The sequence below is a fragment of the Brachyhypopomus gauderio genome, chromosome 7 (assembly GCF_052324685.1).
Source record: "Brachyhypopomus gauderio isolate BG-103 chromosome 7, BGAUD_0.2, whole genome shotgun sequence".
Classification (NCBI taxonomy): Eukaryota; Metazoa; Chordata; class Actinopteri; order Gymnotiformes; family Hypopomidae; genus Brachyhypopomus; species Brachyhypopomus gauderio.
In genome coordinates this window covers 14,308,259-14,327,924 of record NC_135217.1, presented here as the reverse complement: position 1 = coordinate 14,327,924, position 19,666 = coordinate 14,308,259, and the positions used below count along the sequence as shown (strand labels likewise).

Here is a 19,666-nt window from a genome sequence, read left to right as displayed (position 1 = left end):
TTAAAGTTTGAAACCAGTTCTGTTGTGCTTTTTTCTACAATGTCTTTTTGCACAGTATAGAAAAGGTAGAAAAGAGAAATGAAAGTAAAGGAAAATGCCATGTAACTTATATTTATGACAATTTTGGCATTCTGTGATAATCAAAACTTCATCTTAAAGGGCCAGCATCTCTGACATAAGCCAGGGAACATCTATTAGATCATCTCTTCAGTGTGTTCTTACATTATACTGTATACTAAACACATTTCAAACAACATGGTGCATAGTACATTATTGAGTATTAAAATGACAGTATCACTTATGATCTTGTATTATGCAGTCAAAGGTCTCATATGGAAAAAAACATAAGGTTTATAAATGGCATGGATATTAGATTTTATTATGGTGACAAGAAGTGGTGGCTTGTGGAACCCTCAGTTGGAAAATCTCTATTCAATGGCTACAAGCTGCTTGTTTTGAAGGTCACACTGAGATATCTCAGATACTTCTTCGTCATTTGCGTGTACCACATTTTGCCATATGGTTGCATCTTTTACATGTCTTGATTTTTCCCAGTCCATCTGAGCCTCTGGACAGCATCTGGTCAAACATGAAACAAACCCATAAAGTCTTTCCACACTGTAAACATTTTTGTTTCAGTGAGATTATGGAAACAGTTATGCCTGTTTGGAAAGATGACTTTTTCCAAAGATTAATCACTGATGGATACCATGAATAAAGCTTCTACAGAAATATAAACACCATCATGATTCCCCAAACTTCACTACATACATTCACATCATATGCTGAAGAAAGGCCATAGGATATTTCTGACATACTGTGAGGAAGGCATGATATATTAAATACATTTCAACTGATTCTGTTGTGCCATCTGATTAACCATAACTGACCAAATGTAGTTATACTCCTACAAGCTATCAAGGTATTTATTGCACTGTGTTAAGGCAAATAATCAAACATAAAAAATGTGGCTAGGTTGGGAACCTGTATGGGAGACCAATGTGGGAGATGAGGGTCTCCCATCTGGCTGGGCAACCCGTTTTACATCACCACTGTGACAGGCATACACAGCTGCTGGATAAAAATACTCTCAGGGCTAGGTCTAACTTCTCCCAAAGAAGGGTGGGACATGTACGCATGCACTTCATGTGTCCACCTTCCTCTACCTCATCAGTACTACCCACTCCCTCTTCAACCTCCAACTCCCCCTTCCTGGGGTACATGGTACATCTCTGCAAGAATGGGATGAGTCTATTTTGGACTGGGGGGGGGTGGGGGTTACTGGCTAGGTACGTTCTGTGGAAAGTCAGTGTGCACTGTGTGCAGTTTCTTCCTCAGCAAGAGCAGCAGCCAGCACTCTCTCTCCACAAGATGACCCTGGAGAAAATGGACGCCGTGGAGGTGTTTGCGGCCGGAGAGAAAGGCCGCGGCCTCCGGGCGACCAAGGAGATGCGAGCTGGTGAAGTGGTCTTCTCAGAAGCCAGCTTTGCTGCTGTGGTCTTTGACAGGTAGGTATGTTGTTTTTGGACTGAGTACAGCTATAATTGAGAGTGAACAACCCTAAACAAGAGTTAGGGTGACAATCCAAAGGTTTGCCTTCAGTTTTGGAAGAAATAGGTTGAAACCCATGGTATAATAATGGACGTAAATATCATGACATTGAAGCAAAACACGGTTATTGTAGTTTTTCCATGAATTCTGTGCATCAGTGAGAATCTGTTCACTGTTACTGCTATTGATTATAAAAATTTGGTTTATGTAGACTTACAGTTCTTGACGTTAGCATCCACATGGCATGTTCAGGCTTTGCAGAACAAGGCTTCACTGGATCTGATGTTAAGGTTCAGTGTTCCAATTACAACTCCAAATCAGATACGTGATCAGTTAAAACTGTGCCATGAAACTGAAGTCACCCTTGGCATTGACCTCGGTGAAGAGGTCTCTGGCTTTGGAATGCTCTCTATAGACATTTAATCTCTATCTCTGGCTTTGAAAACATGAGTCATCTCACACAGCAGGGTTGTTGTGGTATTCTATAGCTCTGTCTATAAGAGGGCAAGTAGCATGTTAGCCCTTGCAATTTGCAGCCTATTATCAGTTAATGAAATGCAGAGTCAGGTCTTGTACTGTAATTGACTATGAAGATGAAAGATGAGACTGTTGGTAATATCATTATAAAAATATGTTTTATGTACATTTAGCATAAAGTTAACATTATTATTGTTTATTATTATAAACATTATTAGCAATTACATGCCTTGGTAATTACTAATTTTGGAAATTATTATTACCAAGGCAGATATGATGGGTCATGTGTTACTGTAACCTGATAAAACAGATCTGGAGACTTCTGCTAGGGAGCCCTGAGCTTTACAGATAGGTTTAGTGTTTTACAAGAGGCCTTATTGCTCTCAGGACACATTTCTCACCACACAGTACCCTGGCCGGTGTATATAGAATAGCAATCTAGTAAGTGGTTTAAATGAATGGGGTTGTAAGGCAGCAGGAAATAACTGGCAGATGACAGATAAATGACAGATTCCCAATACCAGAAATTGCAATCACTGGTCTGGTTTGTGAATGACGGGTCAATATGGGTAGCCTAGTGGCTGCAGTGAAAGTCTAGCTGGCTAGGTGGGGATTTTTAGTCTAGCACGTAAATAGAGAGCACAAGCTGCTCCAATCAGGCAGGTTGTAGCTTCACCTATTTCAGCAGGTGCTTGACAGTGGCTGCTTTTTGTTCTTCTGTGTGTCTGGATTATGTAAGGTGATTATGTAAATATCCTGTGATAAATGCTGATAGATTAATTCTAGATATAGGCAGTACAACTGCCTGTATGTTTTTCCTTTTCTTTTATTAGAGCATTTGTTAAACTGGGAACAGTTGAGTCTATCTAAAAGACAGCATGAAATCAGTTAAATATGGTTACATAAATCAAATTCATTTGTGGTGTAAATTCTACCCACAGCTTTCTAGGGGTACATCATTGGTCTAGCAGTTTAATGATTTCCATCACACATGCTTCAACTAGAATTGTACAGCCCTGCTCTCACATCTAGTCTTATTTAGGTACTGTAAATGGTTAATAACAGCAAAAGGGTGAGAGAGATTCCATTCTCATGTGACTGGATTACCATTTCACCTCCTTAAAAAGTAATGAAGGTTAGCCTAGTAGGCAGCTTCTGCAGAGCAGTGCAGCTCACAGAGCTAACCACTTAAAGACTCTGTAAACAGAAACACTAGTTTCCATTATGGCCTGACTAAATGAAACTATGGATGGCATTACAGTTAGCAATCAAAGAGAAGGAATTAAATGGAGAGAAAGAGAGAGAAAGAGTGAGTGAGGACATGTGTGTCATCATAGTACAGTATCGTCTGAAAATAGGCTATTACATAACTGGCTACATCCACTATTTCCTGAGTTTGTCGGATTACACTGATGAGATGTAAATAGTTCCCTATGGCACATGTCTCTGTTGGCACAGTGGAAATAAATAATTAAGAGGCCTTTTGCCAATGTCCCCTTCAAATGAATGCTTGTTTTGGGAATATCAAAATCATGGCTGCCAGAGAATTCAAATTCACAAAAGCTTGGGAATGCATTACCCTGTGAAGCAGCAGCAGTCATGGAATGGCCAATGGCACTACTAGACTAAAGATAAAAGAAAAAAACCCCTCTGTCCTGCTCCCTGATGGGTCCTTATTTGACAACGTGTCCCTGAGACAAGATTGCAGTTCATTGTTGCCCTTATAAAGCTCCTTCTGAAGAACATCTGCCTGTCAGCTTTGTCTGGTATTGGTGACGTAAATTAGAGGGAGAGGCTCGCTTGCTCGTCTGGGCTGATTTATACAAAGGCAAAAGAAAGTCACTCAGACAAGCAGACATGTTTATTTAAGGCTGACAGATAAACACTTTAAATAAAAAAGGCATTGGAAGGTTATCTGGACCCATTTGTTTATTAAACTGCTAAACGTTCTCGCTTCATTGTTGTTCTCACTGTACGGCGGGCCCCCTACTGGTTGCCTCTGTCCACAGCGGCAGTTGTCCTGTTGTTGTGGTGTTGTGTTTGTCCTTCAGGTGGGTGGGGCCCGTGATCCGTCTCACCTGAGGGTCGTTTGTTTGTCTATATACGTCTCATCTTTGCACCATTATATCCTTATTTCGGCTCATGTCATGGGTTTTTGGTTTGCGCACTTTCTTCATTAAACCATCCATTTTCCCTGAGACTTGGCGTGATCGCTTCCATTTTATTTCGCTCACCCTGCCCGTCACAGTTGTGTTCTTTGTTTTATCTTAATTTCTTACTTTCATTTTATCCCATTTGTTAATCTTTTTTTGTTCATTAATTTTTCGTTATTTTAATTCAAAGCATTTTGTAAACTTTGGTTTATAAAGTCTTCTAAAATTAAATAGATCTTCTTAATGTCACATTGAGGACCCCGGCCCCTCCCTTTTGGGCGTGTGTCTACGTCGTCTACGTCTCCTAGTCTGCGTCTGTGGATCTCCGTGGGTGCGGTTGTGTCTTGTGATAATCCGTCTCACCTGTGGCTCGTCTTGTAATCACGTGGTGCTTATGTGGTTTGTCTATTTAATGTGCGTTCGCGCAGTGTCCTGTGCTCGTCGTTGTCTAAGTCTACACGTTGCCGTGTACGTTATCTGTTCTATGTGCGCTATGTGTGTATTAATAAAAGTGACGTCCTGTTGCAAAGCCGAGGATTGCGTCTCATCCTTCGCCGCTCAGCCAAACGTCACACTTAAAATGAATAAAGCTATCATTAATGTTGTTAATAGGTTGAGCTTTATATAATGTTTCCTTTTATGTAGAGTATTTACATTAGAAATATAGTAATAAGAACAAGTAATAAAAAAAAACATTTTTGATAAACTAATATAAAAACGTTGCAAACTGTGGAATTTGTTCACAGTTAATTCATAATAAATAGAATGTTTTACATGATTTTACAACAATTAAAAATATTTGTTATATTGATTTAGATGAATATCAGATCACATGAGTCATCCTCATGCAGAAATATTTTGTAAAGCAGCTGTCTATTCTTTTGATCTAGGCTTCTTTCATTTTCTACACCCAACCCTCCAAATTTGAGTAGAGACAGTTTGCTCTCTGATGGCACACAGATGCTGCAGAGGATACGGTGTTTTGGTCTCTGACCGCCCTGCCCTCTCCCACCCTCTACTGTCTTTCCTGCAGTCTGTCCATGCAGGTGTGTCACAGCTGCTTCCGTAGACAGGCTGACTTGCACCGCTGTGCTCAGTGTAAGTTTGCCTACTACTGCGACCACACCTGCCAGCGTGCTGCCTGGGAGGAGCACAAGCAGGAGTGTGCAGCCATCAAGAGGCTCGGGAAAGCACCCAATGAGAACACGCGGTGGGTGGGGCCAAGAGTCACATTCACCCACTGATATACTGTACATGAACATCTTTTTCATTTATAAAACCTGGTGTGAATCCACTTGGATGAAAAGCTGGGAATAGATTTATGCTCCAAAGATTTGGAAAATACTTGCTTAAATTTCTCAGGCACAAATGATTGGATTGGGCTGATGATGTTGAGGTCCCATTTCACTTTGTGAACTCTTGTGCCCTGGGGTTGAATGATATTGTAACTTTAGTAGAGATCTATCCCATGGCTCAAAATAGATTCTCTTTAGATTACAGATTTTCATATCTAAGCATTACATTACTGTACAGTATCTAAACATTACTGTACCAGCTGCTCAGGTAACTAAGGAATTACAAAGGAATCAGCTTTCAAAAACCATCATTAAACCAATCATTTGGTCACTTGTCTACTCACATTCCCATTTTCTACCCTTTGGTGTTAGCTTATGCATCTTTCATGTAAACTGAGTTTTGCTGTTATGTTTTCTTCATTCACCATGTTCCACCCCAGTCTGGTAGCTCGTATTTTATGGCGCACACGGAAGCATACAGGAAAGGTGTCAGACAATCAGCTGACAACCCTGGATCTCCTGGAGGACCACATTTCTGACATGACCCCAGAAGACCTTAAAGAGCTCAAGGTGGCTGTCCACAGCTTCCTGGACTACTGGCAAAGCAACAGCAAGCAGTATGGAGTCGATTACATCTCACATATCTTTGGTGTGGTAGGCACGCCTTCACTATCCACCTATAACTCTAAACTAACAATTCTAAATAGACTAACAATTCTAAATAGAATACAGAGTGTACAACCAATTAGTTACATACCGACGGTACCAAGTAGGCATTCAAACATAAATACAACCAGTTGAAGAACTGAAAGTCTAATTTCTATATACAGAATTGATCCCAAAGTAAGTGTTTTATTTTGAATAACCTGGTGTATTTGGTATGGTGGGCTACTGTGTGTGAAAATGGGCTTTCATTTCGGTCTGTCCTCAGATCAACTGCAATGCATTCACTCTGAGTGACCAGAGGGGGCTTCAGGCAGTGGGAGTGGGTATCTTCCCAAACCTCTGTCTAGTCAACCATGACTGCTGCCCAAACTGCACCGTCATCCTCAACCATGGCAAGTGAGTGTTGGAACCTCTTCATCATATTTCACAGCTCTTTGTAAGCTTAGCAAGTCAAGCAGTTTACAGTAAAATGAATGGAGTACAGTTGTTTCAATGGTGTGTTGACAATTGTGCAGTATCACTGAATAGTAATATTTATTACTATTGTTTTTATTACTTGATTTTACTTGATAGTTAGTCTTTATAATTCACTTCTTATTCTGCAGTTTCTCCTTTACATCCTCTGTGGCTATTGGCTGCACAGAAGATGAGGGTTGTCCTCTATGTAAACCCAGGATAAAATAAGAATGATGATGATGCAGATTTTAAGAAGTTAATCTGATGTTTTTAAATAGTGCTCAGTCAACTTTAGCAAAGCAAAAATATTTAGTTGCTCTGTGGTTGTCTGTGAGCCAGACTCTTTCCTTCCCTTGCAGTCAGACTGCTCTGGACACAGCTTTCCACTCTCAGAGGAGGTGGGTGAGAGGGCGTAAACTAACCTTTGAACTTGAAGAACTCACAGCATCTCTTCTTGATGACAAATGTTCTTCCAGTTCTTTTTGCTGACTGATTACTTAGTATGACAAATTTTATTTAAAACTTTGGAAAGTCTAACCTTGTTGATGGTGACACTTATAAAGTCAAAGGCTGGTGCATTGTGGAGTATGTTTTTAATCAGTCAGTCTATACAAGGCTGGACTAAAAGCATGTTTGTGAATAGGTCATTACTGTAAGATAATTAAGTGTGCCGGTCTTGCTTTAACCCATTTTTCTATACCTTTGGACTATGCATGTGTAATGTAAGTACTGCTAATTGCTTTACATAAGTCAATGCAAATAACATCTTTAGAAATATATGTATGAATTAAATACAGTTGTATGGAGGACTGTGAACTAGTTAGGCTATGTTGTAATCACTACAGATGATCGGGTTAGGATTACAATTGCATACATCCAGGTGAGTTGAGATGACGAGAGAGAGAGAGAGAGAGAGAGAGAGAGAGAGAGAGAGAGAGAGAGAGAGCTGGCCCAGTCTTGCACTTAACACCCCTTTATTCTCCACATATGAATTGGTGAATATGTGTGTTTATGAGCATATGTGTGTGTGTGTGTGTGTGTGTGTGTGTGTGTGTGTGTGTGTGTGTGTGTGTGTGTGTGTGTGTGTGTGTGGTTTTTCTGTAAGCCATAACAAGAACAAATAGAAACATAAATGTCTACAATATACTAGACATAATTGTAAACAAAATGCATAGTTAAACATGACTAGTACATTGCTTAAGCATTATGCTACACATTTAGCCAAACCACGTGAGCCATAGACAGACTATACATCGCGGAACAATGCTACATGGCTAGTGTTAGCTTCTTTTAGAGACTAGAAAGGCATACTTAAAAACGCTCATCAGTCAGAAAACTCGGTGAGATAGATGCACAATAACAAATAGCAAATAACAGTAACAAAAACAGCACTTACTTTCAATGAACGCACACGATTAATAGCAAGGTAAGAGATCGTGTTACACCCTGTCACCCCGATATAGTGGAAATGGCAGACTCCGTAACATATCGCTAATTCGTGGCGTTACATAAAATCAATGCTAACTGGACATTGGTACTATGGCGTCATTTCGAATATAAGAAATGCAGGTGAAACTCCCATCAATAAATACAATAAACTAAAGGCTCAGAACAAATAAATAACAGTCTTTTGTACAACAGTGTTTTCTTCATGCTTTGTTACATTTGGGGACTAAATTACATTATACTGAACAATGTAAGACAAAACTCAACTGAACTGACTGAGTTCATGTATCATTTTAAGCACGTCTATAAGATTTTGTCTCTAGCATTCAAAAACCACCCACATGAACTCAGAACTCCTATAAAACAGTGGTTCCCAAAGTGGGGGGCGGCGCTTTTGCAGGGGGGGGCGCGGACAGAGGCGGTCTTTGCATAGAGGCATTGCTAGGCAATTGCCTTGGGCCCCTCCCACTGCAGCCCACTGTAGGGGCCCCCTGACTAGCTAACTTATTTCTCGCATATTAATGTTGATGGGCCCCCTAGCTAAATTCGCCTTGAGCCCCCAAATTGCTAAATCCGCCACTGGGCGCGGAGCTTGGAAGTAAAATGTTTTTACTTTCACGAGTGACCATAGCGCGTGACTCCACCCACCTCGCCCAACCCTGCACGAACGGTGGAGGCGTTTATACTTGCGCAAGCTTCACTGTAGTGTTCTCCTAAACCAGTGGTTCCCAAAGTGGGGGGCGCGCCCCCTAGGTGGGGCGCGGAGCTATTGCAGGGGGGGGCGCGGAGCTTGAAAGTAAAACGTGCACATGTGTCAATTAGGGATGCACCGATTCCGATATTAATATCTGAATGTCAGGGTTCGACCCAGGCACGTGACTCCTGCTGCCACTAGGCGGAGCCCGCGAGCTGTAACCAGGGGCAATCAAGCCCGATAGGATGCACCTGTTCTACAGCCTTTTTAAGACAAGCGACTTCAGCAACTCATTGCTGAAGTTGTTTGTTGTTCTATGCACACACAGCCCAAGCCAGTTTTCTCTCGTCTCTGGATTTCCTCTCGTTTCTCTAGTTCTCCTGTTTCAACCCTGAGTGTTCTCAGGTTGTTTTTTGTTTCCTTCTGTCTTTTCCCTCTTTGTTCTTTGTTGGTTTGTTCTCCAGTGTTCTGGTTAACAGACTGGCAGGTAACCAGGTAGAAGCTATTGGTCTTGTTACCATAGCTTCCTCTTTTGTTTCTTATTTTTTCCCTTCCCCTCTGACACGTCGAGTTTGCCTCCGTGTACTTTTCGTTTTTTCCCATTTTTCTTTTTTGGACGCGTTGTATTTCTTTCCGCGTGTTTTTTGTTTGTTTTACTTACCTGGTCTTTGCACACGTCGAGATTCTCCGTGTTGTCTTTCTGTTGTTTCCCTCTGGGGTTTTTGTTTTCATTTTTTCCCGCATTCGCGGAGGTTTCATTTGGCAGTTTTTTGCCGTTTGTTTTATCGGGTCGCGTTTGAGTCCTCACTACGTTTAAACCAACGCGTCACCGCCGAGATCGGCGGCGAGGCGTAACAGAACAACTTCAGCCAGTTATGGACTCAGCTGACCCGTCAGCCGACGTGGTGCGGAATGCCCTCGCTATGCAAGGGCAGGCTATCGGCAGGCACGAGCAATCTCTTCGGGAAGTACTTACCCAGCTCCAGGCTATCTCTCTCGCGGTTCAAAAGCCAGATCCGCCCGTGACAGCTGCCAGTCCTCCGGTTTTCTCCGGAGCTGTGGGGTTGCTTGCCGATTCCCGTACAGAACCCGCATTGCCCGCTCCGGCACGTTATAGTGGTGATCCCAACGAGTGTAGGGGGTTTTTATTACAGTGCTCTCTGATTTTCGAGCAGCAGCCATCCCGTTTTCCCACAGAGCGTGCAAAAGTGGCTTATGTGATGGCGTTGCTTTCAGGGAGAGCACTACGGTGGGCTACACCCGTGTGGGAGAATCAACCCGAACTCTGTTCCTCTTTCGAACGGTTTTCTAGGGCTATGCGGCAGACGTTTTTTCATCCGGCTTCTGGAGGTATTGTCGCGTCGAAACTGTTGCGTTTACGACAGGGCAGATCTACTGTGGCAGAATACTCATTAGAGTTCCGCACTCTGGCGGCAGAGAGCAACTGGGGTTCAGAAGCACTGGGGGCTATATACACAGAAGGTCTAAGCGAAGAGATAAAGGACGAACTGTCCCTCAGAGAGCCACCCAGCGATTTAGATGACGCTATAGAACTCACAGTTCGGTTGGACAATCGGTTACGGGAGCGCAAACACCGCCGTTTGTTCGCTCCGTCCAGTATTAAACCAGTGTCTCCTGTACTCAAGACTGCTCAGGGGAACGGCGAAACTTCAGAACAGCCCGTGCAGTTAGGGCACACTCGTCTCTCTCTTCAAGAAAGACAAACTCGCTTACGAGAGGGCAAGTGTCTCTATTGCGGCCGGGCTGGTCATAGGATCGCCGAATGCCCCGAACTTCAGGGAAAAGGGCAGACTCGGCAAGTTAATGGGGTTGCACCGACGGGTCATGGTGCTTATGTCCCCAACTGCGGTCTGATGCCCCACGTAGTAGTCTCATGGAGGGGTTCTGACGAACACCGGGTTGTGGCTCTCGTAGACTCGGGGGCCACTAGTAATTTCATCGACTCCAACCTAGTAGCTTCCCTCTCCATACCTCTGGTTCCCTTAGAGAAGCCTCTCTCAGTGTCCGCCGTAGACGGCAAGATGCTCACTTCAGGTGATGTTACCCACCAGACTGTTCCTCTAACGGTTACTATAGGGAACCATCACGAAACACTCACCCCTTATGTCATCGCTGCTCCTAAACTGCAGCTGATTTTGGGGTTTCCCTGGCTTCAACGCCACAACCCTGATGTTGACTGGCTCAACCTTTCTATCAACCGATGGAGTAAAGTATGCGAACAATCATGCTTGGTGCCACGCTGCAGTAAACCCGGGGAGAGACCAGAGGAAATAGCGGGTTTAGAAAAAGTCCCTGCTGTTTACCACGACTTAAAAGACGTATTTAGCAAACGCAAGGCGGGTTTCCTACCCCCGCATAGGGCCTGCGACATAGCTATCAATCTCTTACCTGGCACTACTCCTCCTAGGGGGCGTTTATTTTCTTTGGCACTACCTGAACACAAGGCTATGGAAACCTACATTCAGGAAGCGCTCGCTGCGGGTACTATCCGTCCCTCTACCTCTCCCGCTGGTGCAGGTTTCTTCTTTGTAGGAAAAAAAGATGGGGGTCTCCGTCCTTGTATCGACTACAGGGGACTTAACAAGATCACCATCAAAGACCGTCACCCTTTGCCTCTTATGTCTTCCGCCTTCGAGGCCCTTCAACGGGCAACGGTTTATACTAAGTTAGATCTCAGGAGCGCGTATAATCTGTTGAGAGTCAGAGAAGGCGACGAGTGGAAAACCGCCTTCAATACTCCCTCTGGTCATTACGAATATTTAGTCATGCCGTTTGGTCTTATGAACGCACCCGCGGCTTTTCAGAGGTTCGTTAATGGTGTTCTTAGGGAGGCTCTGGATGAATACGCCTATGTTTATCTCGACGACATCCTGATATATAGCCGTACCATCACCGAGCATCAGCAACATGTTCGCCGCGTTCTCCAGTTGTTATTAGAGAATCACCTCTACATTAAGCTGGAGAAATCATTGTTCCACGTCTCCGAGGTGGCCTTCTTGGGGTTCATAGTCGCTAAGGGTCACCTGGCTATGGACCCCGCCAAAATCAAAGCCGTTACTCAGTGGCCCGTGCCCACGTCCGTTCGTTTGGTTCAACGCTTTCTGGGTTTTGCAAACTTCTATAGACGGTTTATCAGAAATTTTGGTTCCCTTGCTGCTCCGCTCTCTGCCCTTACTAGTAAGAAGTTGGGGAAATTCACGTGGACCCCTGAAGCCCAGAAGGCGTTCGAGACGCTTAAGGGTCTTTTTACCAGTGCTCCGGTGTTGCGGGTTCCGGACCCCGAACTCCCTTTCATTGTTGAAACTGATGCCTCTGATTTGGGCGTTGGGGCGGTTCTCTCTCAGAGAGTCGGGAAACCGCCTAAGCTGTACCCCTGCGCCTACTTTTCGCACCGGTTCACCCCCACGGAAAGGCGGTATGACGTAGGGGACAAAGAACTCCTGGCCGTTAAAATGGCCTTAGAGGAGTGGCGGCACTGGCTGGAGGGAGCTCGTCACCCTTTTCTGGTCTGGTCTGACCATAAGAACCTGACGTACCTCCAGCAGGCCAAGCGTCTCAACGCTAGACAGGCTAGGTGGGCCCTGTTTTTTAGCCGTTTCAATTTCACGTTGTCATATCGTCCGGGTTCTAAAAACACTAAGCCCGACGCTTTGTCTCGGCAGTGGGAACCTCCTCATGTTGACAGTTCCCCGGAAACCGTGCTTCCCCCGGGGGTTGTAGTGGCACCCATCAGGTGGGGTATAGAAAAAACCGTGCAGGACGAACTCGCCAATGAACCCGGGCCTAGTAGTGTTCCTCCTGGCTGTCTGTACGTCCCCTCGACCGTCCGGCGCAAGGTCCTCTTGTGGGGACACACTGATCGTTACGCAGCGCACCCTGGAGCTAGGCGGACCGCCGAGCTCATAAGACGAAGGTTTTGGTGGCCAGCTATGGATCAGGAGATCCGCGACTTTGTAGCCTCCTGCGAGGTGTGTAACCGAAGTAAGGCGCCACGCAACAAGCCTAGGGGGTTGTTGCACCCGTTACCCACACCCTCCAGACCGTGGTCTCACATCTCCCTTGACTTCGTCACCGGGCTTCCGTCCTCTAAAGGACTTACCACCATTCTCGTGGTCGTGGACAGGTTTTCCAAGTTTAGTAAGTTCATCGGCCTGCCCAAACTGCCCTCCGCCCGGGAGACCGCGTCTCTCTTGCTCATCCATGTTGTCCGCAATTACGGGTTCCCTCAGGACGTGGTGTCCGATAGAGGGCCCCAGTTCGCCAGCAGCTTTTGGAAGGCGTTCCTGTCCCTTCTCGGCGCCTCCGCTAGCCTGTCTTCGGGTTTCCATCCCCAGTCCAATGGCCAGACTGAGCGCGTAAACCAGGACCTGGAACAGACCCTCAGGTGCCTGGCTTCCTCTAACCCTGCGTCCTGGGCTGACCACTTGTTGTGGGCCGAGTACGCCCACAACACGCTGTGGCATTCGGCTCTGGGCATGTCACCCTTCGAGTGCTTGTTCGGATACGCCCCTCCGCTGTTTGCAGACCACGAACAAGCCGTGGCTGTGCCTTCCGCTAGGGCTCAGTTTCGGCGCTGCCGCAAGGCATGGTCAAGGGCCCGCTCGGCCTTGTTGAAGGCCTCCTCCGCCTATTGCCGCAGCGCCAACAAGCACCGTCTCCCTGCGCTGTCCTTCCGTCCTGGGCAGCGTGTGTGGTTGGCGGCTGGAAACTTACCGGTTCGGGGTGGTACTAAAAAACTGGCTCCTCGCTTCCTGGGTCCATTTAAGATAGACCGTCGCATCAACCCGGTTACCTACCGTCTGGTTCTCCCTCCGTCCATGCGTGTCCACCCGGTGTTCCACGTGTCCCACCTCCGTCCGTACTTGTGTGGTTCTTCTCCCGCCCCGGCTCCTCCTGCGCCGCGTATGGTTGGTGGGGGTCCGGTTTACACTGTGCGACGTCTTTTGGACGTCCGTCGGGTTAGGGGGCGGGACCAGTTTCTGGTGGATTGGGAGGGTTATGGGCCTGAAGAGCGGTCTTGGGTCCCCAGGGCGCGCATCCTGGATCGTTCCCTGATCACCTCCTTTTATCGCGACAGGGCTGTGGCCCTGGGCCCGCGGGGACTCGGGCCCAGAGGGGGGGGTTCTGTCAGGGTTCGACCCAGGCACGTGACTCCTGCTGCCACTAGGCGGAGCCCGCGAGCTGTAACCAGGGGCAATCAAGCCCGATAGGATGCACCTGTTCTACAGCCTTTTTAAGACAAGCGACTTCAGCAACTCATTGCTGAAGTTGTTTGTTGTTCTATGCACACACAGCCCAAGCCAGTTTTCTCTCGTCTCTGGATTTCCTCTCGTTTCTCTAGTTCTCCTGTTTCAACCCTGAGTGTTCTCAGGTTGTTTTTTGTTTCCTTCTGTCTTTTCCCTCTTTGTTCTTTGTTGGTTTGTTCTCCAGTGTTCTGGTTAACAGACTGGCAGGTAACCAGGTAGAAGCTATTGGTCTTGTTACCATAGCTTCCTCTTTTGTTTCTTATTTTTTCCCTTCCCCTCTGACACGTCGAGTTTGCCTCCGTGTACTTTTCGTTTTTTCCCATTTTTCTTTTTTGGACGCGTTGTATTTCTTTCCGCGTGTTTTTTGTTTGTTTTACTTACCTGGTCTTTGCACACGTCGAGATTCTCCGTGTTGTCTTTCTGTTGTTTCCCTCTGGGGTTTTTGTTTTCATTTTTTCCCGCATTCGCGGAGGTTTCATTTGGCAGTTTTTTGCCGTTTGTTTTATCGGGTCGCGTTTGAGTCCTCACTACGTTTAAACCAACGCGTCACCGCCGAGATCGGCGGCGAGGCGTAACACTGAAAAAATTCTAGATCGGGTATCGGGGACAATGTGGCCGATCCATAAAAACAGATCTATTCACTCTAATTCTATGCTTGTATTGCTTGCTTTTCGGAGTTAGTTCAACCCTAATACTCGCGCTGGTGGTATTCCACTTAGTCCGTTTATTTGCTGGTTGACCAAAATAAACCTGGGCTCCAGCAATACTTCACTGTTCATACATGAACTGGTGAGTTGTCCAAAGCTCATTTAATGCGTTACTTACAGAAATAAAATAAAGAGCAGTGGTCTGACTCGGTCTACGGCAGAAAGCTAAAAAAACAACAATATTCCGTACGCGCGCTCAACTCGCTCCCTTAAAGAGACAGTACACATATTTCTGGCCGTTACATGCTTTGTGCTCTGCGTGATGTCTGCGCTTGCAAACTAGCCGCATATGTATTGCTGTTTCTCTTATTTCATCTCCTTATTTATTTTAAATTACATTTAGAATTCTTGAACCATTTAAAATGTTTCTTGCAGTTAATTTTTTTCATGTTTGACCAAAGTTGTGAACCTATTGTTTTTGTAAGTTTTCAACACATCCCTAGTCAATATGGGGGGGGGGGGGGGGGGGGGGGGGGTGTAGGGGGGGCGCAAAAATATTCTCATCTACTAAAGGGGGGCACGGCAGAAAAAGTTTGGGAACCACTGTCCTAAACGATAGGTGGTGATAGGTGGCAGTGGAGAATAAAAAACCCCTGCAAAACCGGTGAAAGAACATTTTTACCTCACGCTACACCAGGCATCAAAATAAATAAATATATACACACACACTATATATATACATAGATCTCTATAGATGCGCGAATGGTGGAGGCGTTTATACTAGCCGCGTCACATTCTTTGTAATTTTGTCCGAAACGATAGGTGGTAGTATAAAGAAAAACCCCTCAAAAACAGGGGAAGGAACATTTACCTGACGAATTTTAATGTTGCTTTGTGTTTCAGGTTTGAAAAGTGCTGGAATTTAGGCTAAAGTACTTGAAAATGTTTGAAATTGTAACTACTTCGTTTCACAACAAATATCTGTCTGACTGAACAGTTCTCTTGTATTACGTTAACAAATACAAGCCTCTTGTAATTCCAGAACAAAACATGAGAGAACATGAAGACGTTAACATTGGGCATTTTGAAAATAAATAACCATTAAATAATGTGATTAAAAAGCGAATTATTTCGAGTATATGTATAAATATTTAACTTAATTAAGTTTAACGTGCTGGGAAATATTGAAATGGACCTTGAAAGTGACGTACAAGTGCTTTAATTCCACCTTGTAAAGGTATATGAACCCTGCAAACATGACTTTGTTCATTGCACTGAAGCACGGCGCGTGCGAAGTTACAAATTTCAAGAGGTGCACGACCTCGCGAATCGACAGCGCGCGAGGCCTCGCGCACGTGCGGAGCCACCGCGATTACGTCATTTTCGCCGCGCGGACCCTCGCGATGCGTCAAGTATAAACCAGGCTTAAAACATGTGCACGTGTCAATATGGGGGTGTGTGTAGGGGGGGGGTGCAAAAATATTCTTATCTACTAAAGGGGGGCACGGCAGAAAAAGTTTGGGAACCACTGCTATAAAACATGTTTATAACCAAAAGGTCAAAGACTGTAATAGTGACAGTGATTGATGTTGGTGTCCACTATTGCTGTGTTAGCTAACAATGGTTGGTGTTGGTATCCACTACTGCTTCTTTCCTCATACTCATAGCTTTCTCTTCCATCTTTATCTACCTAAATCTTTGAATGGGTTTTATGTACTGCTCCAATGCCAGAATTGAGCTGCGCGCCCTAGGAAAGATCCCAGAAGGCGAGGAACTGACGGTCAGCTATGTGGACTTCCTTAACGTGTCCATGGAGCGAAAGCAGCTGCTGAAGAAGCAGTACTACTTTGACTGCAAGTGTGAATACTGCAGCAAAGGCATCAAGGATGACCTCATGATGGGCGTCAAGGAGATTGGCGGCAAAAAGGTGTGCTGTCAGGCAATAGAATGTGTGTGCCATGCAAGTTAAAAAGGAACAGAGGCATATATAATGTGGCCTGTAAAAGACAGTGGCCTGATTCTGCCTTTCAAGTGAACTGATGAATAATGCAGAGGAATGTGACTGCCCAGTTCCAGAGAATTATACCTGCCCCATTACTAGGCATGGTTATTAGAGCATGCAAGACGAAATTATGAGAATGCCCAGGTGAGTTTCTAAAATTAACAGCACTTTTGAAATAGCCAGTAGTGCACTCTAAGAAACTTTTCACAATTTCAATATATAGCAAAAAAACTTTCTTGGAGTACATTTGTTTGAAATGTAGTCCTTTAATTTAAGGCTCTCTTGTCCCTAAGATCCACAAACATGCAGTATTTCAAAGTTAAGGGGTAATTATTGATGGTCAATGGATGTTAACAAAATTTGACAACTGTTAACTGAATTTTAGTGATGAACTTTAATTCACGCTAATTTTTCCACTGCTTTCGTTCTGTGTCTTCAGCCCTCTGCTGACCTGGTGAAAGAGGTGACAGACTTAAGTCTGCAGGCACTGTCCAAAATAGAGCAAGCTCATGCAAAGAGAAAGCTGACTGAGGTAGGCCCTCAGATCCAACACGCTCCTATGGAGGAACATTGCTTGGCAACAGAATAAATTCATGTCCAAAGCCTATCAAGACAAAATGTTGGTGTTTAAAGATTTAACAATCTTATGGGCAGCAGTGTAACATTGTAGAAACTTCAAACAAGTCTTTCGTGCTCTTTTTAGCTGATATTTTTTGTTGGTGTTGTTTTGACGTGTCCCTGGAACAGGTGATTGAACTCTGCCAGGAGTGCTTGGAGAAGCAGGAGCCCGTGCTGGCAGACACGCACCTCCACCTGCTGCGTGTGCTCAGGATGATCAGCGAGGTGCTGTCCTTCCAGCAGCACTTCCAGGAAGCCGCAGAATATGCAGGCAGGATGGTGGAGGGCTATGCGTAAGCATGTCCCATCGCTATAGGACTGTCTGTGTGTGTGTGTATACATACACACACACACACACACACAGGTGCTGGTCAGAAAATTAGACAGTTTAAAACAGACTAAAAGTTTTTTTGTTTCAGTAATTCCGTTCAAAAAGTGAACTTGTGTATTGAGAGGAGATGCACAGAATCCATGTTGCTTGAGGTCCAGTGTATGGAATTACTGAAATCAACTTTTTCATGATCTTCTAATTTTATGACCAGCACCTGTATATACATTTTAAATCAATTAAAATATAGGTAACTGTAAAGGTTTCAGAGTGCAAGTGCAAAATCAGGTCTTCAAAGCCATAACTAAGGGAATGCTTGAGTATGTTAGGAATCTTTGTTAGGAGTATGTTTGGAGTATGTTAGGAATCTATTCTTCCCTTCATCAGGAAGCTCTATCCCCCAGTCAATGCCCAGCTGGGTATGGCGATCATGAAGGCAGGTGTCACACACTGGCATGCAGGGTTGATCGAAGTGGGCCATGGCATGATCTGTAAAGCTTATGCAATCCTCCTGATTACCCATGGACCCCACCACCCAATCACCAAGGATCTAGAGGTAAAACATCTGCATTAACAGATATTGTTCATGGAACTGTAGTTGCTAAGTTGCATATGTTTTAAAGGTTTCATAACTTAATGACCATTCTTTATTATTCCAAAGTGTTATAAACCTATAGCACTGTTTTCCCCATTCAAAAGTGGCTTGTTGCATTTTTTTTGGATATCAAAATAGGACTAAAATGGCCAATCAATGGTCTAAAATGTATTTATTTTTGTCTATTTATATGTATTCCTCCATGGGTGAAAACAGATTAATTAATGGAGCTGTATAGTACATCATGCTTTGTTTTGTTACAGTATTATAGCTTTAGTACCCAGTGCTTGTGACACATTAACAGTTCGACTTGTAAAAGGCGAAACCTGTGTGTTTACCTAGCACATGCGCACGCAGACGGAGATGGAGCTGCGCATGTTCAAGCAGAACGAGAATGTCTACCACAGCATGCGGGAGCATGCCCTCAGCTACAAGACTGCAGCCGTTTAGAGAGGAAAGGTCAAGTGACACATCAGAAAGTTTTCATAGCAAACAAACCTTTGAATGCTTGCATACTCTAGTGCCACCATAAGCTAAGCAAGTGGTGTGAACTGGAGAGAGCACACCTATTTCTGTGGGCATCTTGTGTGTCATTTGCACTTGATGAGATTGGTACTTATGAAGCTGAAAGCTCTGAAAGCAGTAATTAACGTAATCTTTCTTAAATTAATTACCTGCCCTAATGAGAAGGAAACAAAGCTAATGTTTAATATCTGCGAATTACTCTGATTTGAGTTACGAATAAAGATATCTCCCATTCAATAAATTGTGATGAAACTATACAATTCCTTGTTCTTCATTTGCTGTAAGTTATAATACTTTAGTAATCAGTGATGCTGAATTTGATTTTGCAACAAATTATTTAGAAGGTTAACAAACATGAAACACCATCTACCTACGGGATATGTCCTGGGAGGTGTGTGCAAACTGTGAGGACCACAATATCATCCAAGGATCTCGCTTCTTCCTGACAGACGAGTTAAATCTGAAGGTTTCTCATAAGTTCACGGTAATGTGCAAGGGGTTGAGGACACAAAGATGAGTGTTCATCGTTTATTTATGACAATGACGAGTTGCGCTCAATAGTATGGTGGCAGCACACCACCCCAAAAGGGAGTGGTCTGGGGCTGTAACGTGACAGACCCCCGCCCACCAGGGGCAGCTCCTCCTGGAGCACCCAGCGAATCCCCAGACCCACACCGACGGGCAGCCCAGGGGGGCACCGAAACCACACGCGTCCGGGAGTCGCCACCCCCAGAGGCGGGGAGTCCACCACGAGGCTGCCTAGAACACCCTCCCTGGGAAGACAGGGGAAACATGTTAGACATAACAGGGACATTCCCGAATACACACACAGGAACACTGAACATGAACGGCGAAAAAGGGATTGGGGAGAAATACAGAGACAGACAGAAACACAGGCACAGACACGAAGGGAAACAGATTAGCAGGCCTTCATGCCTGGAGGCCC

General features: G+C 44.7%; 1 protein-coding gene across 1 annotated transcript; it reads left to right on the top strand.

Annotated features, from left to right (window-relative positions):
* Positions 1-1,295: 1,295 nt before the first annotated feature.
* Positions 1,296-18,968, top strand: smyd1a (SET and MYND domain containing 1a). Its single transcript, XM_077011982.1, has 10 exons — positions 1,296-1,508; positions 5,215-5,391; positions 5,917-6,130; positions 6,408-6,538; positions 6,958-6,996; positions 16,384-16,579; positions 17,094-17,186; positions 17,402-17,565; positions 17,988-18,156; positions 18,538-18,968. Exons 1-10 carry the CDS (start codon positions 1,372-1,374, stop codon positions 18,643-18,645), a joined length of 1,428 nt encoding a protein of 475 aa, XP_076868097.1. The 5' UTR covers positions 1,296-1,371; the 3' UTR covers positions 18,646-18,968.
* The last annotated feature ends 698 nt before the right edge of the window (positions 18,969-19,666 follow it).